The following is a 22,775-nucleotide window of genomic DNA, read 5'->3' on the forward strand; positions in this document are numbered from 1 at the left end:
GCGGCCGGTCCCGCCAGCCTCCTGCTGTCAGAAATTGATTTCCACGGGTGGAGACTGCTCCAGCACGGGGCTGGTGTCGGCCAGCCGCCCTGCTCGCCCCAAGCAGCTGGCGCAGCCCCTCCTCGGCTCTCCGCCTTGCTGCCTTCTTTTAAAACCTTTGCCCGTCTCCTCCCAGGAGTAGCAGTGAAATGTCCCGTCCTGCCTATTTGGAAATGGGAACAAATTGCTCCCCCGCTTTACCTCGCCCATCGCATCCCATATATAGTCATATCTACGGTCAAATGGCAGGCAGCAGCGAATCGGAGCACTGGGCTTCCCAAAAAAGCCAAAGGGGAGTGAGAGAGGGAAAGGGGTAGGGACGAGCGGAGGAGGGAGGGGAAAAAAAAAAAAAAAAAAAAAAAAAAAAAAAAAAAAAAAGAAGCCCTTTCCAAAAAAGTATTGGATGTCTTGAGGAATGCAGTCAGCCCCCTGGGAAAGTACATATCTGCGAGGCGCTCGCTGCCCGCCGCTTGCACTCTGCCGTCGCCTCGTCCCGCTCGGATCAGCCCCGCCGCACGGCAACTCCGCTCCACTCCCCCGGGGCCGCGGCTGGGTCTCGACTCGGAGCTGTCCCGCAGCTTTTCAGGTTTTGTTTTCGGGTGCAGTTAGCGCGGGTACGCGCCCTAACCCACCGCCGCCATGGATGCCATCAAGAAGAAGATGCAGATGCTGAAACTGGACAAGGAGAACGCCTTGGACAGAGCCGAGCAAGCCGAAGCGGACAAGAAGGCAGCGGAGGAGAGAAGCAAGCAGGTCTGCACCGAGGGCCCGGGCGCGGCTAGCGCCGGGGCGCAAGTCTTTCCAGACGACTCCTCTCTCTCTTTCTCTTTTTTTGTCCTCCACAATGTACCTTGTTGTACTCCCCCATCACCGCCTCCTGCAGAACTGGTTTAAATTTTCCTCATGCGGAGCTTCACCCTGGCAGCCCTCGCCTGGGGGCTCCCCGGGGGTCGTTCCCCCATCACCCCAAGCTGGGGAACGGGAGCCCTGGGACAGCCACATGGCCTCAGTGTCCTCAGTGTCTTTGTCATAGGGACACGGCGGTGAGGGGCTGCATTGACCACCTGGTTAGCAGTGGACAGACATGCTGTGATTTGGCAAAGGACACTTAAAGCAGTGGTTTTGCCCTCCAGCATCACCAGGCAGACTTGTCTGATGCTAGCTCCTTACCCATCCAGTTGTGTGTCCCATTTTCCTGGCCTTCTCCAACCCCTCTTCTTTACACTTGGGGCTTTATTCTTTTGGGGGAGGAGGACACATTGGTTGCAAGTTTCTGGGAGCTCCTGAAAGAGGAGGGAGGAAGGGAAAGAAATTTAAAAATTATTTTCCCACTCTTGCAAGCACAGAGAGAAACGTATTTGTGTGTTGTATTTCCTCTTGTGCACCTAGTTAGAGGATGACATTGTGCAATTGGAAAAGCAATTGCATGTGACGGAGGATACAAGGGACCAAGTGCTGGAAGAGCTACACAAGTCTGAGGATAGCCTCCTCTCCGCAGAGGAGAATGCCGCCAAGGTATCGTGCCCTTGCCGCAAGCAAAGAGAATCTAACTGTCTCTCCTTCTCTCTCTCTCTCTCTGTCCGTCTGTCCTTTTCTGTCTGTTCTGCATTCACACTTCGCCCTTTGCACGATCACGTTGCCTGCTGCACCTTTTCCTGCCCACCCTCCCCTCTCCACCACTTTCCACCCAATCACAGCTGGAGGACGAGCTGGTGGCTCTACAAAAGAAGCTGAAGGGCACTGAGGATGAGCTGGACAAATACTCCGAGTCCCTTAAAGATGCACAGGAAAAGTTGGAACTGGCTGACAAAAAGGCCACAGATGTAAGTTACCCCCATCCCTTTCACCACCACCCTGATGCAGAAACTAGACACTCCCTCTGCACAGGATAGCCAGGACTCCTACCAAGCAGCACTCCAAAGCTTTGCTGAGGGCAGAGTCCAGGCAGATCCTGGGCAGGCAGGTGGGAAAATGCAGCACTGGCTCCTTGCATGAGGTTTGCACACTATCAGAGGCATTTGACTGGGTTTCTGCTCACTCGACACGTGCTTTTCATGTGTACTTGCTGGTCTAGATGTGAAGGTAAAGCAAGAGTGGATTGCCTGTTCAGGTGATGGGAAATGAGCTCAGGTTGGAGCAACACTAACTTAACTATATATAGTGAATCGGTTGATAGCAAGTAGACACAGGAGAGGAAGATCCAGGAAAGCAAGGGCTGATAGTTCAGTCTTAAGAGAGCTGTTCTGAGGCACAGATGAATTAGAACTTGCTAGATACTAGTTTGGCTCACTTACTGGTTCCCAAGATAAAAGATCCTCTCCTAGATCTCGTAGATTACTTTACACCCCCACCACCCCCTGGAAATCACTAGAACTTCTTCACTTGTCAAAGAAAAGTTCAGTCTTGTCTAAGAGAAAATTGCCTGGAAGATGATACTTGCTAAGTTTGCAGTTCAGAGGACAGGGATCCTGGGAGCAAGCTGGGAGATATATATAGCTCAGCACTTTATATGGTAATAATGTTAGAGCTTGAGCCTCTCCCAGGCTCTCATCCCACCCACCTGTCTGCCCCTGACATGCATTTAATGTATTGCATGCATGGAACCATGAGAGTTTGTTGTCTCCGCAGTTAAGCTCCAGATCTCTATGGCTGCTGCTGTACAATCCATTTCTCTGAGTAAATCTCAGCACTGAATGACAGGATTAGGTGAAACCACAGTATTTCCAAACCAATGACCATCCTTTTCCTGTAACTCAGCTTTAAAAATTAACCTCAAAGCCATAGTAAAGAGAGGAGTTAGCACAGATGAAACAAAGCATTTCAGGGGGAGGAAGGATACTTTTAGAAGGGGAAATTTTAAAAACCAGCTCTACATGAAAGACAATGTGATTTTATCTTATTTTACTTCTAAAACAAACAAAGGATAGTAAAGATTTCACTTCAGTATGGCAATGAAGTTGTATAGCTCTGGAAGAGAACTCAAGAACTTAACAAGCATGCATAGGAACGGGAGAGAGGGGTTCTGTGTGTAATGTGGATCAGATGTCTGCCGTCTTCTGTGTATGGCTGCAGAGATGAGAGGCAACTTCCTAGCAGGACGTTTATTTAACTTATTCAGAAGAACCACATATAGATCCAGGGGAGATATTCCTTATAAGGAAAAGTATGCAGACTATTTGGAAATAGCTTGCCTAGGATGAAGGCAGGAAAAATGCTACTAGATTCCCTTTTTGAAATGGAAGATCATCTTAACCAATCCCAGTGCTATTTTCCTTTGCTGAAGAACACCATTTGGAAGCTAGTTGAGGGCAATTTTATTTGCAGTCATCCCTCAGGCAAAGAGTAGGCAAGTGTCTGGCTTGTTTTCATCAAGGTAAATGCTGCATTTAATGGTATGCATGGAGTACGTCCGACATTTTAAAGATGTCTTTCTTTTTTGGTGATGTGGAGTATCTTTGATGCATTGCAGTTGGCAAAGTATTTGCCTTACTAGTTTGGATAGTTCCCAGCCTTAGGAAAAAGACGGTCAGGGGAGGGAGTGCCGGCTCCTCGGGGTGTACTCGGCTCACGAAGGAGGTGAGGAAACCTTACCTCGCCGGTATTACTCACCTGGCAGAAGCTGGGCACATCCCCTGAACCACCTCACCTGGGAGAGGACAACCGCAGCTTCCTCTCCCCTCCCCGTGTGCAGCACCAGCTGGTGGGGGCGGACTGCTCGGTGTCACTTTGTGGTTCTCATACCGGGCGAGAGAGGGAAGCTGGTCGCGGCCTTCGCCCCGGGGCGGCCGCGGCAGCCTGAGCACTGCGCCGCCAGGAGGCGCTGCTGCACTAGCCAGCCCACCTGGGCACGGCCGCCGCCCCTGCTCCCCTGGTACCCTGGTCCTCCAGCCCGGCCCAGCCTGGCCCCACCGCAGAGCCCTCTCCCGGCCAGGACTGGCCACTGCCCTCTCCAGGGCCTGCTTCAGTGCCCTCCCCGACGGTGTGCCGCGCCGCTCCCAGCTCGGCGCCGGCGGCCCCGCCCCGGTGCGCGGTGCGTTGCGGCGCGGGGGGACTTCCGGGACTGGAGCGAGCGGAGTTAGGCCGTGCAGGCTACGCGAGACAGGGGCATGGCGGCGATGAGCTCGCTGGAGGCCGTGCGGAGGAAGATCCGGAGCCTGCAGGAGCAGGCGGATGCCGCCGAGGAGCGGGCGGGCCGGCTGCAGAGGGAGGTTGACCAGGAACGGGCCCTGCGGGAGGAGGTAGGGCTACCCGCTCCACCTCGCCTGGGTCGGGGGCCCCAGCCCAGTGGGAACGGGCGGGGGCCCCGGTGCTCGGATGGCCCTCGCCGCAACCCGACCGGCGGTCAGTCGGCCGCTTCCTTCGCTACGGTCTCTGATAAAATGGTTACCTGCCGGCCGCAGGGGCCCCCCGCTCCGCCCCACGCTGCGGGCGGATGCCGCTGCTCCGCTGGGGCAGGCCCGGGGGCGCAGGTGAGCAATGGGTCACTGCGGGCGGAGGCCTGCAATGCTGTGCTCTTCGGCTTGGAAACCGGGGCGAAGCGTGGGGCCGGCAAAGCTGCGGTGCTTAAGTGGACCGCGCTAGATCTGCTGGCCAGCAGCAAAGCGCTGAGCTGGAATGAGGTTCAACTTAGGCGAGATGCTTGAGGCAGGGTGCTTTGTATTATTTTTTTTAAGTGCCAGTTATCTGCTTGTCCCATCCAAACCAGTTCAATTCTGTGCGGAGTCATCATGTTGTCTGTTAAGATATTATGTACTTGGGAATGACCCTGAGATGGCCATGTCCAAGTACTTACAGTACCTGAAAACACCACAGCAGTGTGATCATATGGTCCCTGTCTGTATACTTTTGTAATATGTTTAGTTTATCAAAATCCCTATCTAAGATGGGCAAGGAACAGTGGGGGCACAGTTTTGGGCATAGACAAGTTGTGGTGAGTGTGAGCAGCACAGACTCACTTAGCAGAGAGATGTAGTTAAGAGTGGCAGTTAGAGGGGAAAAAAACTGATAGGGCTGTTTGCCACTGGCCTTTGGGAATTCTAGTAGCTATTAATGTTTTTTGCTATAAAATGAAATATTTGCAGCCATTTTAGTCTTTTCAGTGGTTGTGTAAAAGTGACATAAAAGAATAAATTCCTTATTTGTGTAATTTATTGCAGTAGAAAATGTGATTCTTTGGTCTCCTTATAGTACTGGGTTTTCTGGGCAGCAACTTTAAAAGAAGGGCCTTCCAATTACTTGCAAGTGATATTCCCAAGGACCAAAATATGACTCCTTACAGTTGTGTAACTACTGCATTCTTGCAAATCACTTAATGTATAATTTTTTTTCCAGTAAGGGATCATGGCACAGTCATTAACTCTTTTTTTCATAAGCATTTCTGTCTTTGAAGTACCTATACTTGTTTTCTAAGCTTTGTGGGATAAAGGGCTTTCAATAGCATACTGTTCTAAACACCGCATTAAGGGATTATCCTTAAAATAGGAAGCTTTCCTGTTACCTTTAGTGGCAGGAGGAATAGTGTGGAGAAGTGGTTACAGCTTGCTTTTAGAGCTCAGGCACATTGCTGTAAGGCTTGGGATGCAAAAGGTTAATGTTTTGCTCTTCCTCAGGGTTGGTTTATGTGGATGATGTGTAATTCTGCAGAGTACGTTTACACGGTGTGCTAGTTTTTGTTTGGAAGGGTCAGTGCTGGGGTGAATAAAGTCAGAAAACTGAATGCACAGGCATGTGTAGACTTCTTACATAGTGCTAGCTATGGAGAGATTATTTTTTTAATTGTCATGGCTGTATTTCTGCCTACTCAAGGAAGGAAGCTTTCAGAACGTTGCAGCAAGTAAGCTGAGGTGTGAATCTGACCCTTCCCTTAGTGTATAGCATGTGATCAGATAGGCTTGTTCTGGTCTGTTTTTTTCTTCCTGTGCAAGGTACAGATATACAAACAATGCAAAAGCCAAAGCTGTGGCCAGAAAGTATCACAACTTACACTGATTGTTAAACCAGATTGTTAGAAGCTTTTAGATTAAGTATCAGCCATTGCCTTAAAAAAGACCTCTCTTCTCTTTTGAGCACATGCATCTCAAGGGGGCTCTTGGTAATCCCATTTTCAGATTGCATTTTTCTTCCTTCTTTTGGAAAACAGAGTCTCTCTTACAACAGTAATAATTAACACCCAATAGTAACTTACCCATGTCATCACTCATTGTAAAAATATGTGGTGTATAAGTGGTATGGCAAAAACGCAGAAGGCTATGTTTGTCTGTTAGCTGTGGGAGTGCCCCTTAATGTCACTGGGGTTTTTTCCTTCCTTACCATATAAGGAGAGAAGTCCTGCTCCGCAGAAGAATAACTTGGGCCATATAAGGCTGGTTGGTAAACCCTTATTGAGTTACTGAAGCAGGAAGTGAAAATTTGAACTTTAGTCACCCTGTGTTTTCTAAGCGTATTGTATGCTCTTATCATGATGAGGAGTCTTGACATGATAATAATTAACTTGTAACACTAAAAATTTTTCAATGGTAACATTTTTGAAAGGTTGTTTTCTTTCTCAAATCAAAATGTTCATATTCTTACCATTCCAAGCCAGAAGTTTGAAAATGCAGGTTTGGAGTACTACAGCTTGATTACAAAATGCCCAGAATCACAGAATACATCTGGTTGGAAGAGACTTCAAAGATTATCTAGTCCAACCCTTGACCCAGCACTGAAGGGTCAACACTAAACTATGTCCCTAAGGGCCAGGTCCACATACTGCTTGAACACCTCCAAGGACTCCACCAGTGCCCTGGACAGACCATTGCAATGTTTGATAACCCTTTCAGTGAAGAAATATTTCCTAACATCATACTCAAGATTTTTGTATTTGGGATAATGTGTATCTCTGAGGATAGTCTCTTCTACTCCTGGTTCAGTGCCAGTACTCATTAATGTTCAAATACATTTTTGCTTCCCTGTTTGTGTTACTCCCAATCATTCTAGAATGTTGTTGTTATGTTGTTTTATTTGTCTGGTCTATAACTTGTTCTTTCTTGTGTTCTGTATGACAAAATTTTAGCTGTGGCCAACTGTGTCCACAGCTGCCTCTAGTTAGTAAAAACAACAAACAACTGTTCCTTAAGTTTTGAATTACATAAAAAGTACCAAATGGATGTTTCTAGGGACCTGCTTTGATAAAGGGTTTGTTGTACCCCCACAGTGAGACATCACAGGAGGTTCAGATGAGAGTAACTGTTACTCTGAAAAGTGATTTTTAGAATAATGAGCTTTTCTTACACGGTTTATGCTTAGTACTCTTTTGAAAGGGACAAAGTTTAATAATTAAGTTACTACAAAAGAACTGCTACAGAACTTACTCTGCAACTAAAAACAACTGTAGGTTTGAATATGTTAGAAGGAAAAGCTTGTAGTGATAAAAGGCAGATGAGTTGCAAGTGTTATACAGGAAATTAAGTAAACAGGTAACATGAGAGGGGCAAATCTAGAGGAAACTTCAGAATGGCAGTATGGGGGGGAAAAGTGTTTTACGCAATTGTCGCCTTTACCAGCGCCCTTCTGAGATGTTTCTGCTGGTGCCGCCTTTGTCAGCTCTTGCATAACTTGCCTGTAAACAAAACTTGTGGGTATTTGGGCATTTCCAAAATGTATGTTCTCTTGCTCTCTCTGTGTCAGCTCTCTCAGTGCAAATACTGATCTAGGTGTATTTTTGCGTGTTTACACTGATGCTTACTTACAGAACTTGGAGAAATACTGGGACAGTTCTTCTCAAAATATTGTGAAAGGTGATAAAGGATTTGGGATAACTTAGAAGAATAGGGTAGTTTTTGTTGATTTGATTAAAAATTTTTTAAAAGGCAAAAAAAAAGGAAGGGGGAAGCTAATTAGTTAATATGTGCAAGTACAATAACAGAATGTGCAATATTATCTGGTACAAATTGTACAGTCCTTCATGCACTTAATTTAAAGGAAGCATTAATCACTTTTTCCTCCATTAAGCAATAACTTCACAATTCAATGAGAGCATGCACATCTCTGTATGCACTTTTTAGAGGATGAAGTCAGAAATTCCTGAAGTACTGTTCAGTGGCACTAGCAGGCACATGGGGTAATCTTTCATAAAAGCTGATGTATGCCTTTTGCATTAATTTCTATTCTTCCTGTGCTTAGGCTGAGAGCGAAGTAGCTTCTCTGAACAGACGCATCCAGCTGGTTGAGGAAGAGTTGGATCGGGCTCAGGAGCGCTTGGCTACTGCCCTGCAGAAGCTGGAGGAGGCTGAGAAGGCTGCAGATGAGAGTGAAAGGTGGGTGGGGCCACTCTTGAATGGATCATTACCCTTATGACAAAGATGATAATTGCCAGGGTGGGTTAGGAAAATAAATTAAGCCACTCCTGTGTCTCTGAACATGTGCAATTCACTCTTCCTTTGCCTACATAGATTTCACTTACCTGTTGTCTATAGAGACAAGCAAAATGCATTGGCTTGATTTCTTTTTCATGTCTCAGTTGTAAAGATAAGATTTAAGTGGGGCAGATGTTCTGGTGTATCATGGGAAAATTCCTTGGCCCAGGCTAGACCCCTCTGTTTGGACGACAGCTTTTTGAGAGTCATGTGTACTTTGGTACTGTCAGGTGATTCTTGATTTCATTGTGGGTAGAAAATCTGACCTGGGAAACAGCAAAGTACTGAAAGAAGCTTTGGTTGGCATGTTGGTGACATTGGTGTCTGAAGGTGAGAAAAGGAGAGAGACCCTGGTAATTTCTTCAGATTGAGGCTGGGATTTCCACAAGTACTTCAACTAAGTTAGAAACTCAAGATTTGTGACTTTGGAAGATCTTATTTACTTCTACGAATTGTATTTTATATCTTTGATAGTCCTGCTTTTGTGGGAAAGAAGCTACATATGTGTTCTACATATTTATTTCTGCCTCACTAACGATGCAGTGTTTTGAAAATAAAGGCACCCAAGACTCTCAGTGCATTGTGAAATAGCTAAGAGGATTTGTGTCAAAAATGCATAAAAGGGGCAATTCGCAATGTTCCCTGTTATGAAGGAGTTAAATTTTGCTTATGCAAAGGACAGAGAATTTCAGTGCTCGAGGGCCCTGACATGGCAAAACTTACAAGAATCTGTTTGGCCCGTAGTCATAATGCCGGTCAGTCTGCAGAGGTTGTAATGTGCTGTTTCACAATGAGTGTAAAAGCAGAGATGACTTTAGTCATAAGGTCTTTAAGCAAAGCCCCTCATTTACCTTTCTTTGAGATCAGTTTTCCTTCAATTTAAAAGGAATAAGCTGAGCTGTGGTAAGACCTAAACAAATCAGATTTTCTTTTTTCCTAAGACTTACTTCTTTCCTTTGAACTTCTGAAGTATGAATGCACAGGACTAGATCTATGGTATGAAGAGTCAAGTATCTGACATCTTTCATTCACCTTAATACACCTCTCTGAAGGTTGCACTCCAGGAGTAGTAGAGCTTGAGATAAATTGGCAAGCCTTGAACCTTGTATTTCCTGTTTTTCACATCTTTCAGAGGAATGAAGGTCATTGAAAATAGAGCCCAGAAGGATGAAGAGAAGATGGAAATCCAAGAGATCCAGCTTAAAGAAGCTAAGCACATTGCTGAAGAGGCTGACCGCAAGTATGAAGAGGTCAGTTTTTGGGCACAGGTCATCTGTTTCTAAAGACCTTCAGTCTGTGCCTATTATTGTTGTTTTTGTTTTTTAATCTTTGCATTTTAAGTTAAAAATATCACAAACTCTACTCTTTGCAGGTGTGGAAGGAAAAGTGGGCACCTGGATACCTCCAGGGATAAGGTGGCAGGAGATCCCTGTTCAGATCTTTACACTAAGATAGTTGAAACTATTCCCTGCTCTGTTTGGGAGAAAAATATTTTTAAGTTGTCTTTTGGTGAATGAAACAAATCCTGTCGGGTAACAAAGACCCAAATGAGTAATGAATATGTCCCACAATGAAAACTTGGGTGTTGACCAAATACAGGAAGGACATCCAACTCCCTGTTTCATAGGACCTAGAAACAGGTGATGTATGCTGCAGCAACATATTATCACTGATCGTCATTGGCCTTTTCTTGTAGGTGGCTCGTAAGCTTGTAATCATTGAGAGTGACCTGGAGCGGGCTGAGGAGCGTGCTGAGCTGTCAGAAAGGTAGGTGTTGAACTGCCCTGGATGTGTGTGAGGTGCTACAAAACAACTGTAACAGCATGAAACGTTGGCAGTACACTGTGTGTTCAGCTCAAAGCTATGTTTTGCTCATTCACTCTAATGGTTGAAGTAAAGGGTCAGCGCCAAAGTAAATGTGTTCATATGTGTGTACGTGTGTGTTGTGTCACTGCATGCTGTACCTGCACACTGATTTTGTGAATGGCTTTTGTGCGTTTCATGTGTTCACTAACAGCCAAGTCCGACAGCTGGAAGAACAAATAAGAATAATGGATCAAACCTTGAAAGCATTAATGGCTGCAGAGGATAAGGTACTGATGCTAATAAACAGTTTTTAGGTTTGACTGCAACCCAAGTCTTTCAGCTTCCATAGCCAGTTAGTTCACTCAGTAGTAACAAAAGTCCTCGCTTTGCTCTTTACTCTCCTTGCGTCTTGCTTTGGTGGTTATCTTTGGTCTCTTTTTTGTTTATTTATTCATTTTTTTCCTTCAAAGCTGATCTCTTGTGCAGCCAAAAGAAGCTGAACTGTCTCATGTGTAAACACTATGTAACTATTTCTGTGTAAGCCAAGAGCTGTAGATCGTTTCTGTCTGGTCATTGTCTTAACGTATACTTGAAATGGAATTTGGCATTGTAAACAGTTCCTTTCAATCTGTGATGGATTCAGCTGCTTTTGAGGCCGTTCTTTTGCTCTGGAGTTGTTTTCATTTTTCCCTATCTTTTCCCCCTATTTTCTCCTGTTTCTTTTGCTTGACTGAAACTTCCATCCGCCCCTTTCCTGCCTTCCTTCCGAAATAACAGCAAATGTGCTGAGCTTGAAGAGGAGTTGAAAACTGTGACCAACAACCTGAAGTCGCTGGAGGCTCAGGCTGAGAAGGTAGGCTAGAGACTTATGTGAGAATGAGTCCCTTACATTGTCATCTGGATTGGCATGTGGGGTTTTCTTCATATGCTGATCGCTTTGCAGCATTTCAGCAAGTCCATTGTCAGTAGAAGCACTTGGACTTACTACTCCATTCATGCTTGGCTCTTATCAGAACCTAGAATTCCTTCTAGTTCCAAATAGGTCACTATTATTTGATCACATGTTCTGTTAAGTAGTCTAACAGGATTAAATATTATTTATAGAATGTCCCTAAAAATGGCACTTGTATGCTAAACCTAAGTTTCTCTAAATGCCATTCCTCTTTGAAACTAGTACTAATTTCTGCTAAAAGTTTCCACCATATAGCACTGGGATAGAACTCAAGGAGAATTTGGCTCTTCTAGTAAACTGTGTAGTACCACAGTTTGGTAAGTGGAATTATTGTAGTTATACCTAGATTAATTTATTGTATACAATTGATCTGGTAGAAGAGAGTCTCAAATTTGGTATTTTATGGTATATTTAGAATGCCTAGTCTAATATGTAATATCCTCTTTCTATTTACAGTACTCACAGAAAGAAGACAAATACGAAGAGGAGATTAAAGTCCTGACTGACAAACTGAAGGAGGTAAAATTGAAGTTACTCTTTACAATAGATCTTCCAATGCAACTGGCTATTTTAATATAAAGACTGCTTTGCTTTAAGGATGGGCATCTTGTTTTGGAGACAGTTTAGTGTTAAATGTCTCTTCTAAAAATTAGTATCACCTTATTTGCCTCATGTCAGTGTACTTTTTTGCTCATTTGAATCATTGCTTCTCTGCTCACAAGTCCTATGTATATATTTCCTGAAATAGTCTATATTTGTCTCAACTCCAGGCTGAGACCCGTGCTGAATTTGCTGAGAGGTCGGTAACTAAGCTGGAGAAAAGCATTGATGACCTAGAAGGTATGGGGTTTTATTTTTCTGACTTACTACAGAAACATAGATCTTGTATTCTCCTCCTTTATGGTTTTTTTCAGTATCTGATTCTACTCACCAGACATGTCCTGCTAATATAAGTGGGTCTGCCTAAAGAGTAAAATAGGCAAAATATTTTCCCACTGAAATGTATTGGTAACTTAAATGCTTCAGGTAAACAGTGTTTTGCTCTTGCCTGTTCCTTTTTCTTTCATGTTCTCAAGACTCCTTTCATTTTTTGCTTTTTATTCTTCTGCTAGGAAGTATATAAATATATAGGGTAAATGATTAGATGATAAGTAGTATTATACTCAAAAATTGCTGAAGTGTTATTGTACATTTTTAATAGTTTGGAATGTAGCAAGCTAACCTAATTTATTGCTGTGATAACTGAGTCAGGGCAGACGTTTTGTCACAGACCAGTTGCTGTTTTTCAGTAAAGCTAATGAATTCTACACATAATCATAAGGACAGATTATTTAATTTCAGTGTTTGTTTCAAAGGCTTTGATAAATCTTTCAGCAGTGCAGTGTAATAGTGGAAGGCCCTTCCTTCCTCTGGAGAAAACAATTCAATACTGCTTACTATTTAGATGCATTACAGTATGCCTAGGCTTTTAAGAAGCTTGATTACTTGGTGTGGCAGCCTGACTCCTGCAGTAAAAGGTATGAAATACCTAGGTAGCTGATGAAAACTTACTGTCATTGACTTGGGAAGAAAGCAGATAAGAAAGATAAGCCTTTCAAGGAACAAAGATATCTGTAAGAAACTTGATTTTTATGGTATCACACAAACTAGAGTAGTTTAAGAAAAAAAAAAGAGGGAGGAAATAAAATGTAGCATTGTCCTTGAGCTGCATTTCTGCTTCTTTTCTCCCTGGCTCCTGTGTGCACTCATAATATGAATTAAAAGAAAAATCCATGTTAAAATATGGATTTTGCTTCCTTTTCCTTGGTTTCTTTTGTATCACAGGTTGTCCCACTGGCAGTGCAGTTAGTGAACTTGTTAAAAAAAACTATTCACTGCTGATTTTTTTGGTTTTTTAATTCTTCTCTAATTTTGTGCATTTGTTTTGTCTGTCGCAATACCTCTTTCTGTGTGCTCTTCCCCTTTCCTATGGCTTTGGATGGTGTCCCATGCCACCACGTTCACCTTCCATCCTGTGATCGCACTCCATTTCCTTGCACACCTCTGCCTTCCCTTGGGGGACCCTTAGATGAGCTATATGCTCAGAAACTGAAGTACAAAGCCATCAGTGAGGAGCTGGACCACGCTCTCAACGATATGACTTCCATGTAAATGTCTTCCCAGCTTGTACCTACGCCTGCTTCCTTGCCCCCATTAATTGCGCAGTTCCGGCATTATGAAATTACACTCACTCTGTAGCGGGAGGCGTGTTCCTTTAGCAAGTCTAGGTGTACAAAATACCATGAACAGTTCTTTACCGGGGCAGAGTGTGGGTGAGTGTTGTGCCTAGCCTGGTAAATACTCATGGTGATTTTGTAAACTGCTTAATAAGCTTGTGTTTCTTCTTTCATTCTGTATCTCCAATCCTGTCTTGTGGTCACCCTTTGTTTGCAGCTCTGCATTTATCTCTTCAAGTTCACCTCTGTGCAAGTGACCCATCATACTCAGTTTACCAAAGAAAATTGCATTTATTTGCATTTGGAGTGTATTCTTCAGCTGTCACAGTTTTCTTCTGGCAAAGTTCTTCTAAAATTGTCTTCTGATTTAGCCATATTCTTTAGTGACAGCGGAAAGTGTTTCTGTAAATTTCCTTAACTGAAATTTTCTGCATTTATCACTAAATTGCAACTATGGAAATTGATTTGAAAGAGTTATTTGAAACACTGTATCATTTAAAACCCTAGAAATTACAATTGAATTGTAGGTTGCTTCTGTGCATTGTGTGGAGTGTAGTAGTAATTTAATTTGCACATGCTGAAGCTGTGATAATAATCATCTTTACTCACAAGGAGAAAAATACTGTATTGGAAAGCAGGAGAGTGATCAATTGTGAGGTGGTACTAGTCTCTGCAGTGGTTGATACAAACTGACTCTTCTTTCATCAGCATCAAACTCTGAACAGAGGTCAGCTATACTAAATCCACCTTCCCATGCTCCTACCTCATTCTGTACAGTTGACATGGGAAAGAGAAAGAGCTGTGGCTCTCAAGTGATTGTGAGGTGCAATGCTGAGTCCCAGCATTTCTTTGTGGAAGCTGGCATGCTTTCAGCAAGGCTTTGCTTAGTGCTTGAAATGTATTTTGCATGCACTCATATTTTAAATGTATTTTCTTTTGTTTTTTTGCATCCCTTACCTTCCTCTCTCTTCCAACTTTTTAGTAGGAGTCTGATGTTGTTGTATGCTTTGATTTCTTTATTATTTGTTAGGGTTTTTTGTTACTCCACTTCTTCCTCTGTGTACAGAGATTGCAGTATTTCTTCAATCTGATATATTTCTAGATGGAAAACAGACTTTAAAATTTGCTCTTTCAGTACATGAGGACATTACTGTAGCATTCCAGTCCCAGCATGGTGTGGAGTTTTTCTAGTAGTCTTCTCGCATGATGGACTCTGCTGTGCTGTTACTGCTTTTTTACAGTTCTTCACTGCACCTTTTTTATTTCCTTCCTTATCTCACTTTTTCTTTTCATGCAGATAATTTTCTTTGCTTCACTTCTCCAAAGACATCCTCATCAGGTTGGATAAACATCTTTCCAAGCTTTGGATGTTTCATGGGTTCATTGTTCTGTCTTCTAGCTTAGTTGACTATGCCTCTAGCACCTGTCTCAGAACATGCTCTGTGCTCTGCTGTACAGAAACTCTACATTTCTCAATGTAAAATAAATATCCCAACTGTATTCCTTTTGCTATTCCCTTGCTTCTTATTTATTTAAATAACTATTTCAGTTATTAATAAAAATTGCTTTTTTTTTGCTATTAGGGATTTACATTTTTGGTGTTTCCATTTTTTTTTCTGCAAACACTTTTGCCTGAATATTGACAGTGCAAAGCCAGTGATAGCAGTTTGTGGGATGAGAATACCACTTTTGATATGGTGAGGTCAAAACTGTCCAGCCTTTCTCAAAAATCTGTTGCAGATAAAATTACAAATAAATGCAACAGGAACTTTTCAGTTGTTATTGTTAGCCCAAAATTTGCAAGGACATTGCTTCCTTAGGGGTCATTTGGTCGTGGGAGCATAGCTAAGAGAGCAGTTAAGTCCTTGACACCAGATTTTTCACATTAAATACTCTACTAGCTTGATGCTTAATACTTCTTTACAGTATGCTTGTTTGTTATCTGAAGTATTTGAGACATATTTAAGTGGGCAATATAAAAACCATTTAAGTTATTTTTTCACCTAAAAATAGATCTTTACATGTCATGCAAAAATGTTCTCCCCTCTTTCACGATTACTCAGCAAAGGCGTTACTTGCTAACTTGGTTTTTATTACATACTTCTCTTGTATGGCATGGAGATTTCAGTGGTTTTCCACTCTTACACTTAGTTCATACTTGCAACTTTGAATTGTAGACTCGTGAGAAAGGACAGTAGGAACTGGAGTAGGAAAACTCGTTACACTAATAATGAACTGATTCTGCTTCAAAGTGGACCACTATAGATTTAAGATTTGAAAACCTAAACATTGTCTTTCAGTTGATTTGGCAGTGCCTAATTAAGGATGAAGCATTAAATACTGACACCCTCAGGTTTTGTACTGTTATTTGAAACTACTGAGTATATTGCATTATTTCAATTTTCTTCACAACAGAAAAAGTAATTTTCCAGTTCATGTTAAAGTAAATCAGTTTAAACTGAATTGATTTCTTATTATGCCTGTCACTGAATATATTACTAAGGTTTCTCAGCTGAATAAACTCATCACAACATTGGCAAGTTTAAACTTTTACCTGTTAGAATAATATGACTTTCTTGTTCAACCTCAAGATTATTCAGCAGTGCAGCCTAGGCTAGATTTCCTTCCCTCCCCAAACCAGTTTTCCAAATAAGGCTTGTAAATGGATGCATCATCTTCCTCCCTGCCACAGTCAGATAACTCAGTCTTGTCCTGGTTTTTTATCCCATGACACATGTCTTAGTGTTACTGGCTATGGGAAGAAGCCCAAGTACAGGATATGAATCAGCAGTTACACACAGTCCAGATAATAAAGTTTAACAACTTACCGCTCATCAATTGAGATAGAGAAATGAGTTTATACACTGTGCATGGTGCAAGAGAAAAGTAACATTCTTAGTGTGAAGGTTAACCAAATGTAATGGGCTGAGCATTTGTAAAATGCCAGAAGCTTATGTAGTTAACTTTGTGAATACAGGAGTTCTGGGGAGTATGGTCAGCTGTCACTTGTCAGCGGAGCCAGAGTAACTTATGCTACAGCAACTCCACCCCCTTAATCTATTTTGTGTTGAGTTTATTGTTTTTCAACTCAGTTCCTTGCAATACTGTTTCATAAGAGGACTCAGAAAAGCCAAATCCAATGTAGGAACCTGGTAACTTTTAACACGTCGATTTTGAACATCAGTATCTAAATCTTCCCTTTTCCTTCAAACACACACCATCAGCTCTCTTCACTGTAGAATGAATTGCTGGACCCTGCAATGCAGATGCATGTGTAGCTGTGTGCAGAATTCCTAGCCAGCCATGCTGTACTGATCTTGAGCCCATGGAGCCACTGTAGTTCCTCACTGCAGTGTGTTTCAGTGCTCTTGTCACAATTGAACCTGACCTGTACACTATTTTGTATATGCTGCAAGATCTGACCATGTGTAGCTAGTCATGTACAGAAGTCTTGTTGACAGGAATGCAGGGCTGGCTCTGATGGCTCATTTGCCTGGACTCTGCTGTGCAGAGGCTGAGCCTCACTGGGTCTGAACCAGGGACTGAACTCCTTGCTTGGTCCAAGGCCTACAGAGCCAGCCCTTGGCTCTGCCTCCTTTGTAGATTGCAGGCTAGACAGACTGCCTATGGGTCATCAAGGGCTGGCTGTACGCTTGGTAAATGCTATCCAAGCATTACCTGCAGATTTAATCTTATTTTGGATGTTGAGAAATACTGTCTCTGCCTCAGTTAGAAGGATTTTTCTGTGATGAAGGTAAGCACCAACTTCTTAATCCAAATTATATTGTCATGACCAAACACTTTTGGCAAACAGAGTGTGATGTTAGTTACTCTGAGGTTTGGATCTTTTTTTCCACATATATATGACATCATTGTGATAAGAGGCCTAAGACACAGTTGTTACCAGTCCAGGATCAGAGCTGTGAAGCATGCCTTGGTTTTACTGAGCTGGCTGTTGGAGTTTGGGCTGAAGAGGAGGCTGTGAGGAGCTGCCTCTCACAACACAAGAATTGTCCTACTGACCAGTTTACTGAACAGCTTGGCCATTTCTCTGTCTAGAGCCTGCAGGAGAGGTGGAGGATTTGTGTGAAAGCTGTTAGGAAGCTGGTGGAAAAGAATCAGCTACAGTCATTTCCTGTAGGGGAGTAATTGGAGATCAAGAGGTCAGGAATCCAGTTTGAATCTAAGCTATTGAGAATAATGTAGACAGTTTGAGAAAGCAAGACAGTCAAAAACCATCATGGAACTTTCTTTCACTCCACAGAAGAACTCTCACGAAGTGTACTGCCGCAACATAGCTGTGGCTGTTCACTTTGAATGTAAACCCTCCTCTTCACTTGCTGTATTTGAGCAGCACAGGTTCTCATACTTCCATTTAATTTTCACCAAATTTTGGGGTATGTTCTCTTACGAAGTACAACTGACCTATGTATTGGTGTCGACGTGTGTTGATACCAGTAACAGAAGTGTATTTCCATACCAGAAATACCATCTCAAGTGTCAGACTTCCCAGGAAAGGAGTGTGGGCTGAGTCAGACCTAGTGGTAGTTGGCTGTCAGGATGCCTCCTGCCTGCTTTTATCCAGGTAGTGACACAGTTGCTTTCCTGCCACCTACAAATGAAGTTCCACCACACCTTAAATAGCTTACAAAGAAAAATGGCACTAGTAAATCTTCCATGCACTGTACAGAAAGATTAAAGCAGGACTTAGTTCTAGGAATATAGCTGTACTTCTCTTCCCACTTACCTGTCTCACACTTGTTCCCCACAACAGAAGTCTTAGCCAGTTCTTCATAGGTTGTAGTAGCTGTTCCTTGGAGTAGCTAATTACTAGAATTCTAGAAACAAAGGTAAAATGTTTCTCTCTGTGTTACTTAACTGTCTGTGGTGTGACCGGTTTCTTGATTAACTCTTATTTAACTGTTTCCTCTGTCTAATCTGTCTTCATTCTGCCTCTTTTTTTCCCTTCTAACCTGCTTGCTGCCTGTGCAGACCAACTCTACCAGCAACTTGAGCAAAACAGTCGTCTAACTAATGAACTAAAGCTGGCATTGAATGAGGATTAAACTTTAGTGTGACTATATTGTGAACTTACTTATTTAAAAATGGCTTCTTCCAAACAAAGAATGAATCAGTAGATGTAGAAATATGCAAGAAACCTAGAAATTTATATTTTTTTTCAGACTGTTGACCCTGTGGTAAATGAATGGATTAAATTTTCAATTTCTGTTAAAAAAAAGTATGAAAATGCTTCTTCTGGATGAAGCTTTTCATTATCTGTGTGCATGGTAAGAGCAGAAAGCTCTTTGGCTGTGCAATAGCTCCTTCCTGCTTCAGTAAACAGCTACAGCATTTAGCTAAGTGTCCAAAAAGTCAGAGCCTGCCCTGCAGAGAGGCACTCAGTTTACCAGACATCATGAACTGCTTCTGAGATTTTTACTAGAGTGTGGATGACACAAAAGTGTTAACCAGGATTTGTATTTCCGTATTTCATACTCAACATAAAGGATACTTAGAGCTGTTTTGTTATCTGAAGACCTTAATGCAATCCTTTGCTATGAATTGGGCTTGTGTTGTGATTTAACAAAGCAAACAAACTAGGAATGGGAGCTCCATCTGAAAGTACCTGGTCAGTTCAAAGGTATGCTTGCATTGCTATGAAGTGACTATTAGTGGATTCAGCTCTAGGATGCAGCTCTAGAACACTGTGCTGATATATTGTATTAAATAAGTGTATTAAGTGACTGTCCTATAAAAATGTGCATGCAACATAAAGCTACTAACTTTGATTTTATTTATTTTCTAAAAGAAACAAATTTCTAAAAGGTTACTTCACTGAGGAAGTGATTAGTTGTACTTTTTTGCTCTGTATTACATGAAACAAAGTATGGATCTGCTAAGAACTTATTTTTTTATTGCTCTACTGTAGAAAACCAAACCAAACTGCTTGTCATCCTACATTACTATAAGCAACAAGCTTCCAGAATGTGCAAGAATTATGTCTGTTGGCAGTGCCTTTTCTTAACAAGTGCAGCTGTGAACAGTTCTAAACTGGCATTACGTTTTGGTTGTTATATTGATTTGGAGTTCTCTCTACTTGTGTTTTCTGGGGACATCAGTATTTATGAGCATGCACATTTCTTAACTTTCTAAACCCTTTGATAGAAACAATGATTGCATGCCTTCATGTTCTGAGAATCAGTGCCTCCAAAGAACTGCTATTCATGTTTTAATTTTCTAATCCCACAACAGAGAAAGTGGCGCATGCCAAAGAAGAAAACCTTAGTATGCATCAGATGCTGGATCAAACTTTACTGGAGTTAAACAACATGTGAAAACCTTCTTAGCAGCAACCACATTATTTGTTTTATTACTTTTACACCTGCTTGCCGTGAAACCCCATAAACATGTCTTTATTTTAGTTTCACCACGGTCACAAGAACATCTGCTAACTTATCAGGCAGGGGTCAGGGAAACACCAAAATGGGCAAGCCATATGCGGGTTAAGCTACATTGTTATGGTTTAAATGTGCCATTTCCCAACCAAAATGTTACCTACACTTTGTAGAGAGTTCATCAATTCAGTATCTGTAATGTGTTGAAGAATCCTGGCTGTGGCAGAAAGTGTCCCACCTCAAGTGCCAACTACAGTTGTTAATGAGAAGAATCATTTGTGTTCAAGAGAGATCATATAGAAATGGTGCTATTTTGAACAAGGTTCTACTCAAGTCTTTTGTTTGATATCAGACAAGTCAGGAGTTGTCCAGCACAGTAATTTATTTTATCAGCATTTTTTTGATCTGTGAGCATTCAGACTTTCTTTGCCTTCTAATTCAGCAAAAGAAAAGGCATGTAGGCACCAGAGAAACGTGAAGGCTTCTGAAAGTTCCAAATTGTGTTCTTGTAACTCAATACAGAAGTGTAGGTCAGCATTTCACCTTGAGTATTCATTCAATTTTATTTTTCATGTTGAAATGAAAGATTCAATAAATTGAGAAGAAAACATAAATTTGGAAGAGATTGTTAAAATGTTATTTTATTTGTGTGGATTTTGGGGAGGGGGAGGAATTTATAAACCAATATTTGCCTCACTGTTTTTCACACTTTCTTTGAGCAGTTTTACAAATATACCTGTATGTAAACATTGTATAATGATATGGAATAAAATGCACATTTTAGGACATTTTTTAAATTTTGCTCTCCTGTGATTTGTTTACTGTGACGTTAACTTTCTGTGTTTCACTGTGTAAAATGTGCACATGTGCAGAGTCTCCCTGTTTGATACCATGTTAACACACCGCCTTTCTATCCCTTCTGTGCTGTTAACATAATGTATAAAAATGCAGGGAAATGCAATGACTTGGACTGGTGTGGATCTGCAGCTGCTAAGAGGGGTCCTTTGCAGCAGCCTGTCCCCATCACTTGATTACGTTCCCAAATATGTGCAGAATGCAGCTGACAGATGACGGAGCTTTCCAAAGTTACTCGTTGTTAATCAAAACTGTTCTCAGTAAGATTGTTGCAGAACTTCCATAGACTTCTGGAGGAAATGAGTCAAGAGGCCATGCTCTTGGAAATAATACTATGTATTTGTGTATCTTACCTGTTAACGTGTGTCAATTTACTTTGATGCTGTGATAAATCTGCCAAAATGGTGAGTCAAGTTCATGAGAGACCCTTTCACCCAACTCTTCATTACTGATCGCTGATTTCTTTGTGTAGGTATTTTTATTTGAACTATGTAGTCTGTCAATGAACAGCTTCAAAAATAATTCTTACTCCTTCTTTTTCTGTAGTATATTGCTGAAAGTTGATGCTGTCCATCCTTCTAGCAGCAAGGAGTTTGGTGGGAGACACAGGGATAGATAACCTTGCAGATCATCAAAGAATCTCTGCTAGTGGACCCTTAGCAGGCAACTGAAAACAAGTTACTTTCTCAGCAGCTGGTGTAGTGGAGAAAGGGTAAAGTAATATATAACAGTTTGAGGTTAAATGGGAATTGGATACATTGGTGTGAGTTTCTGGCTGCTTGTTGCCTCTTTTTTTTTTTAATTGTTATAAAGGGGAGAACTTAGTAACATTACAAGCTTTGCTTCATGTCTGTTGCCAAATCATCCTGAATGGGAAGTATAAGAACCCTGGCTTTCTGTTTGCCTTTCAAGTGTTTCCAGGAAGCAAAATGTTCCAAAGCTCCTACAGTGCCCTAAGCTTATATAGGAAGCTGACAGTCTAAAGCTCATGATAACAGTTGTGCAGAGGTAAGGTCATCTCTCTTTCTCTTTCCTTAGCACAAGGATGAAACGTCAGGTAGTTGGGTTTTGTGAGTTCAAGCCTTTATGTGTGCTGAGGGTTTATAGGAGAGGGCCCAAGGCCACCCAGAGAGTTGGACGCTGTGCTGGGAGTGAAACAGAGGACTTCCTGGCACTTGGCCAGAAGTCCTGCACAGCTGAGTATGCTGTCTGCTCCACTGAATTGCTTTCATGGTCCTATGGTCTGTGCTTGGGTCTAAACAATGTGTCTGAATGAGGTCAGACTCTTCACTGATTAAAATTGCTTGCTTTCCAGGAGACCACAAACTGCTTCGTGGTTTGGGGAATCTGAATTCACCTCTTAACTGAGTGTAACGATAAGGAGAAGGCTGTGGTTTTGTCTTTTCATAAGATCATGTCAACATTAATAACAGCAAGCATATGCAAACAAGGAGATAAGAATTAATCTCAAAATACTAAGTAGAACAGACTTCCCAGAAGTGCACTGTTGCAGATAAATCCATAAAGCTTCATACAGTTCCAAGGAGAGCTGAAGGCAGCAGGGAGCGTAATGGTAAATCACACCAAGTGGCTCTTTTTCTGCTGTCTAGCAACAGATGTCTAAATGGGCATATGGATGTGTTTGCTGGAGCAGGAAAATCTCTTTCCATCACGTATCATAAGCCAGTACCCACTATGGATTCTTTGCATGCAGTGCCTAATCAGAAAAGAACTCAATGAGGCTAGAAAGTGTTGGCTAGTAAAACAAATCTAGCTCTGATTTAACCCTATTCCAAACAGCTGGGTATTTCTCCCTCTTGTAGCTACTTTGCCCAAAATGTTAGCTCTAAAAATTGCTTGAATTTCAGAATGCTGCATCCTTCAGCATTCCTCAAAATGTGGTTCTTGGTTTGGAGAGCTCCTCACTCTTTTCTTTAATGCAAAAATGCATTTGGCAGTTGGAAATACACCACTGTTGTGCAGCCATGCTATGTAATTCTCTTGGTTGTGCTGTGAATTGTCTTCTGATGAAACTGAGAGCACCAGAACTAGCAAAAGCTGTGATCTTGCATGTCACATGGTTGGTTCTAAACTTGCAGTGGTTTGGGGTTTTTTTTCA

General features: G+C 42.1%; 1 protein-coding gene across 19 annotated transcripts; it reads left to right on the forward strand.

Moving 5' to 3' along the window:
• Positions 1-469: 469 nt before the first annotated feature.
• TPM1 (tropomyosin 1) lies at positions 470-20,598 on the forward strand. Of its 19 annotated transcripts, XM_068144058.1 has the most exons (11): positions 475-792; positions 1,429-1,554; positions 1,737-1,862; positions 8,200-8,333; positions 9,565-9,682; positions 10,129-10,199; positions 10,450-10,525; positions 11,647-11,709; positions 11,961-12,030; positions 13,259-13,502; positions 14,704-14,906. In XM_068144058.1, the coding sequence occupies exons 1-10, from the start codon at positions 679-681 to the stop codon at positions 13,339-13,341; spliced, it is 981 nt and encodes a 326-aa protein (XP_068000159.1). In that variant the 5' UTR covers positions 475-678; the 3' UTR covers positions 13,342-13,502; positions 14,704-14,906. The 19 variants fall into 19 exon arrangements, with proteins under 19 accessions (XP_068000151.1, XP_068000150.1, XP_068000149.1 ...); XM_068144049.1 differs by lacking the exon at positions 1,737-1,862 and having other exon boundaries at positions 472-792; positions 14,704-14,985; XM_068144048.1 differs by lacking the exon at positions 1,737-1,862 and having other exon boundaries at positions 473-792; positions 13,259-13,337; positions 14,704-14,985.
• Positions 20,599-22,775: the final 2,177 nt, after the last annotated feature.

This window comes from Melanerpes formicivorus, unplaced genomic scaffold (genome assembly GCF_026170545.1).
Source record: "Melanerpes formicivorus ecotype bairdi unplaced genomic scaffold, bMelFor1.0.p_v2 SCAF_10, whole genome shotgun sequence".
NCBI classification, from domain to species: domain Eukaryota; kingdom Metazoa; phylum Chordata; class Aves; order Piciformes; family Picidae; genus Melanerpes; species Melanerpes formicivorus.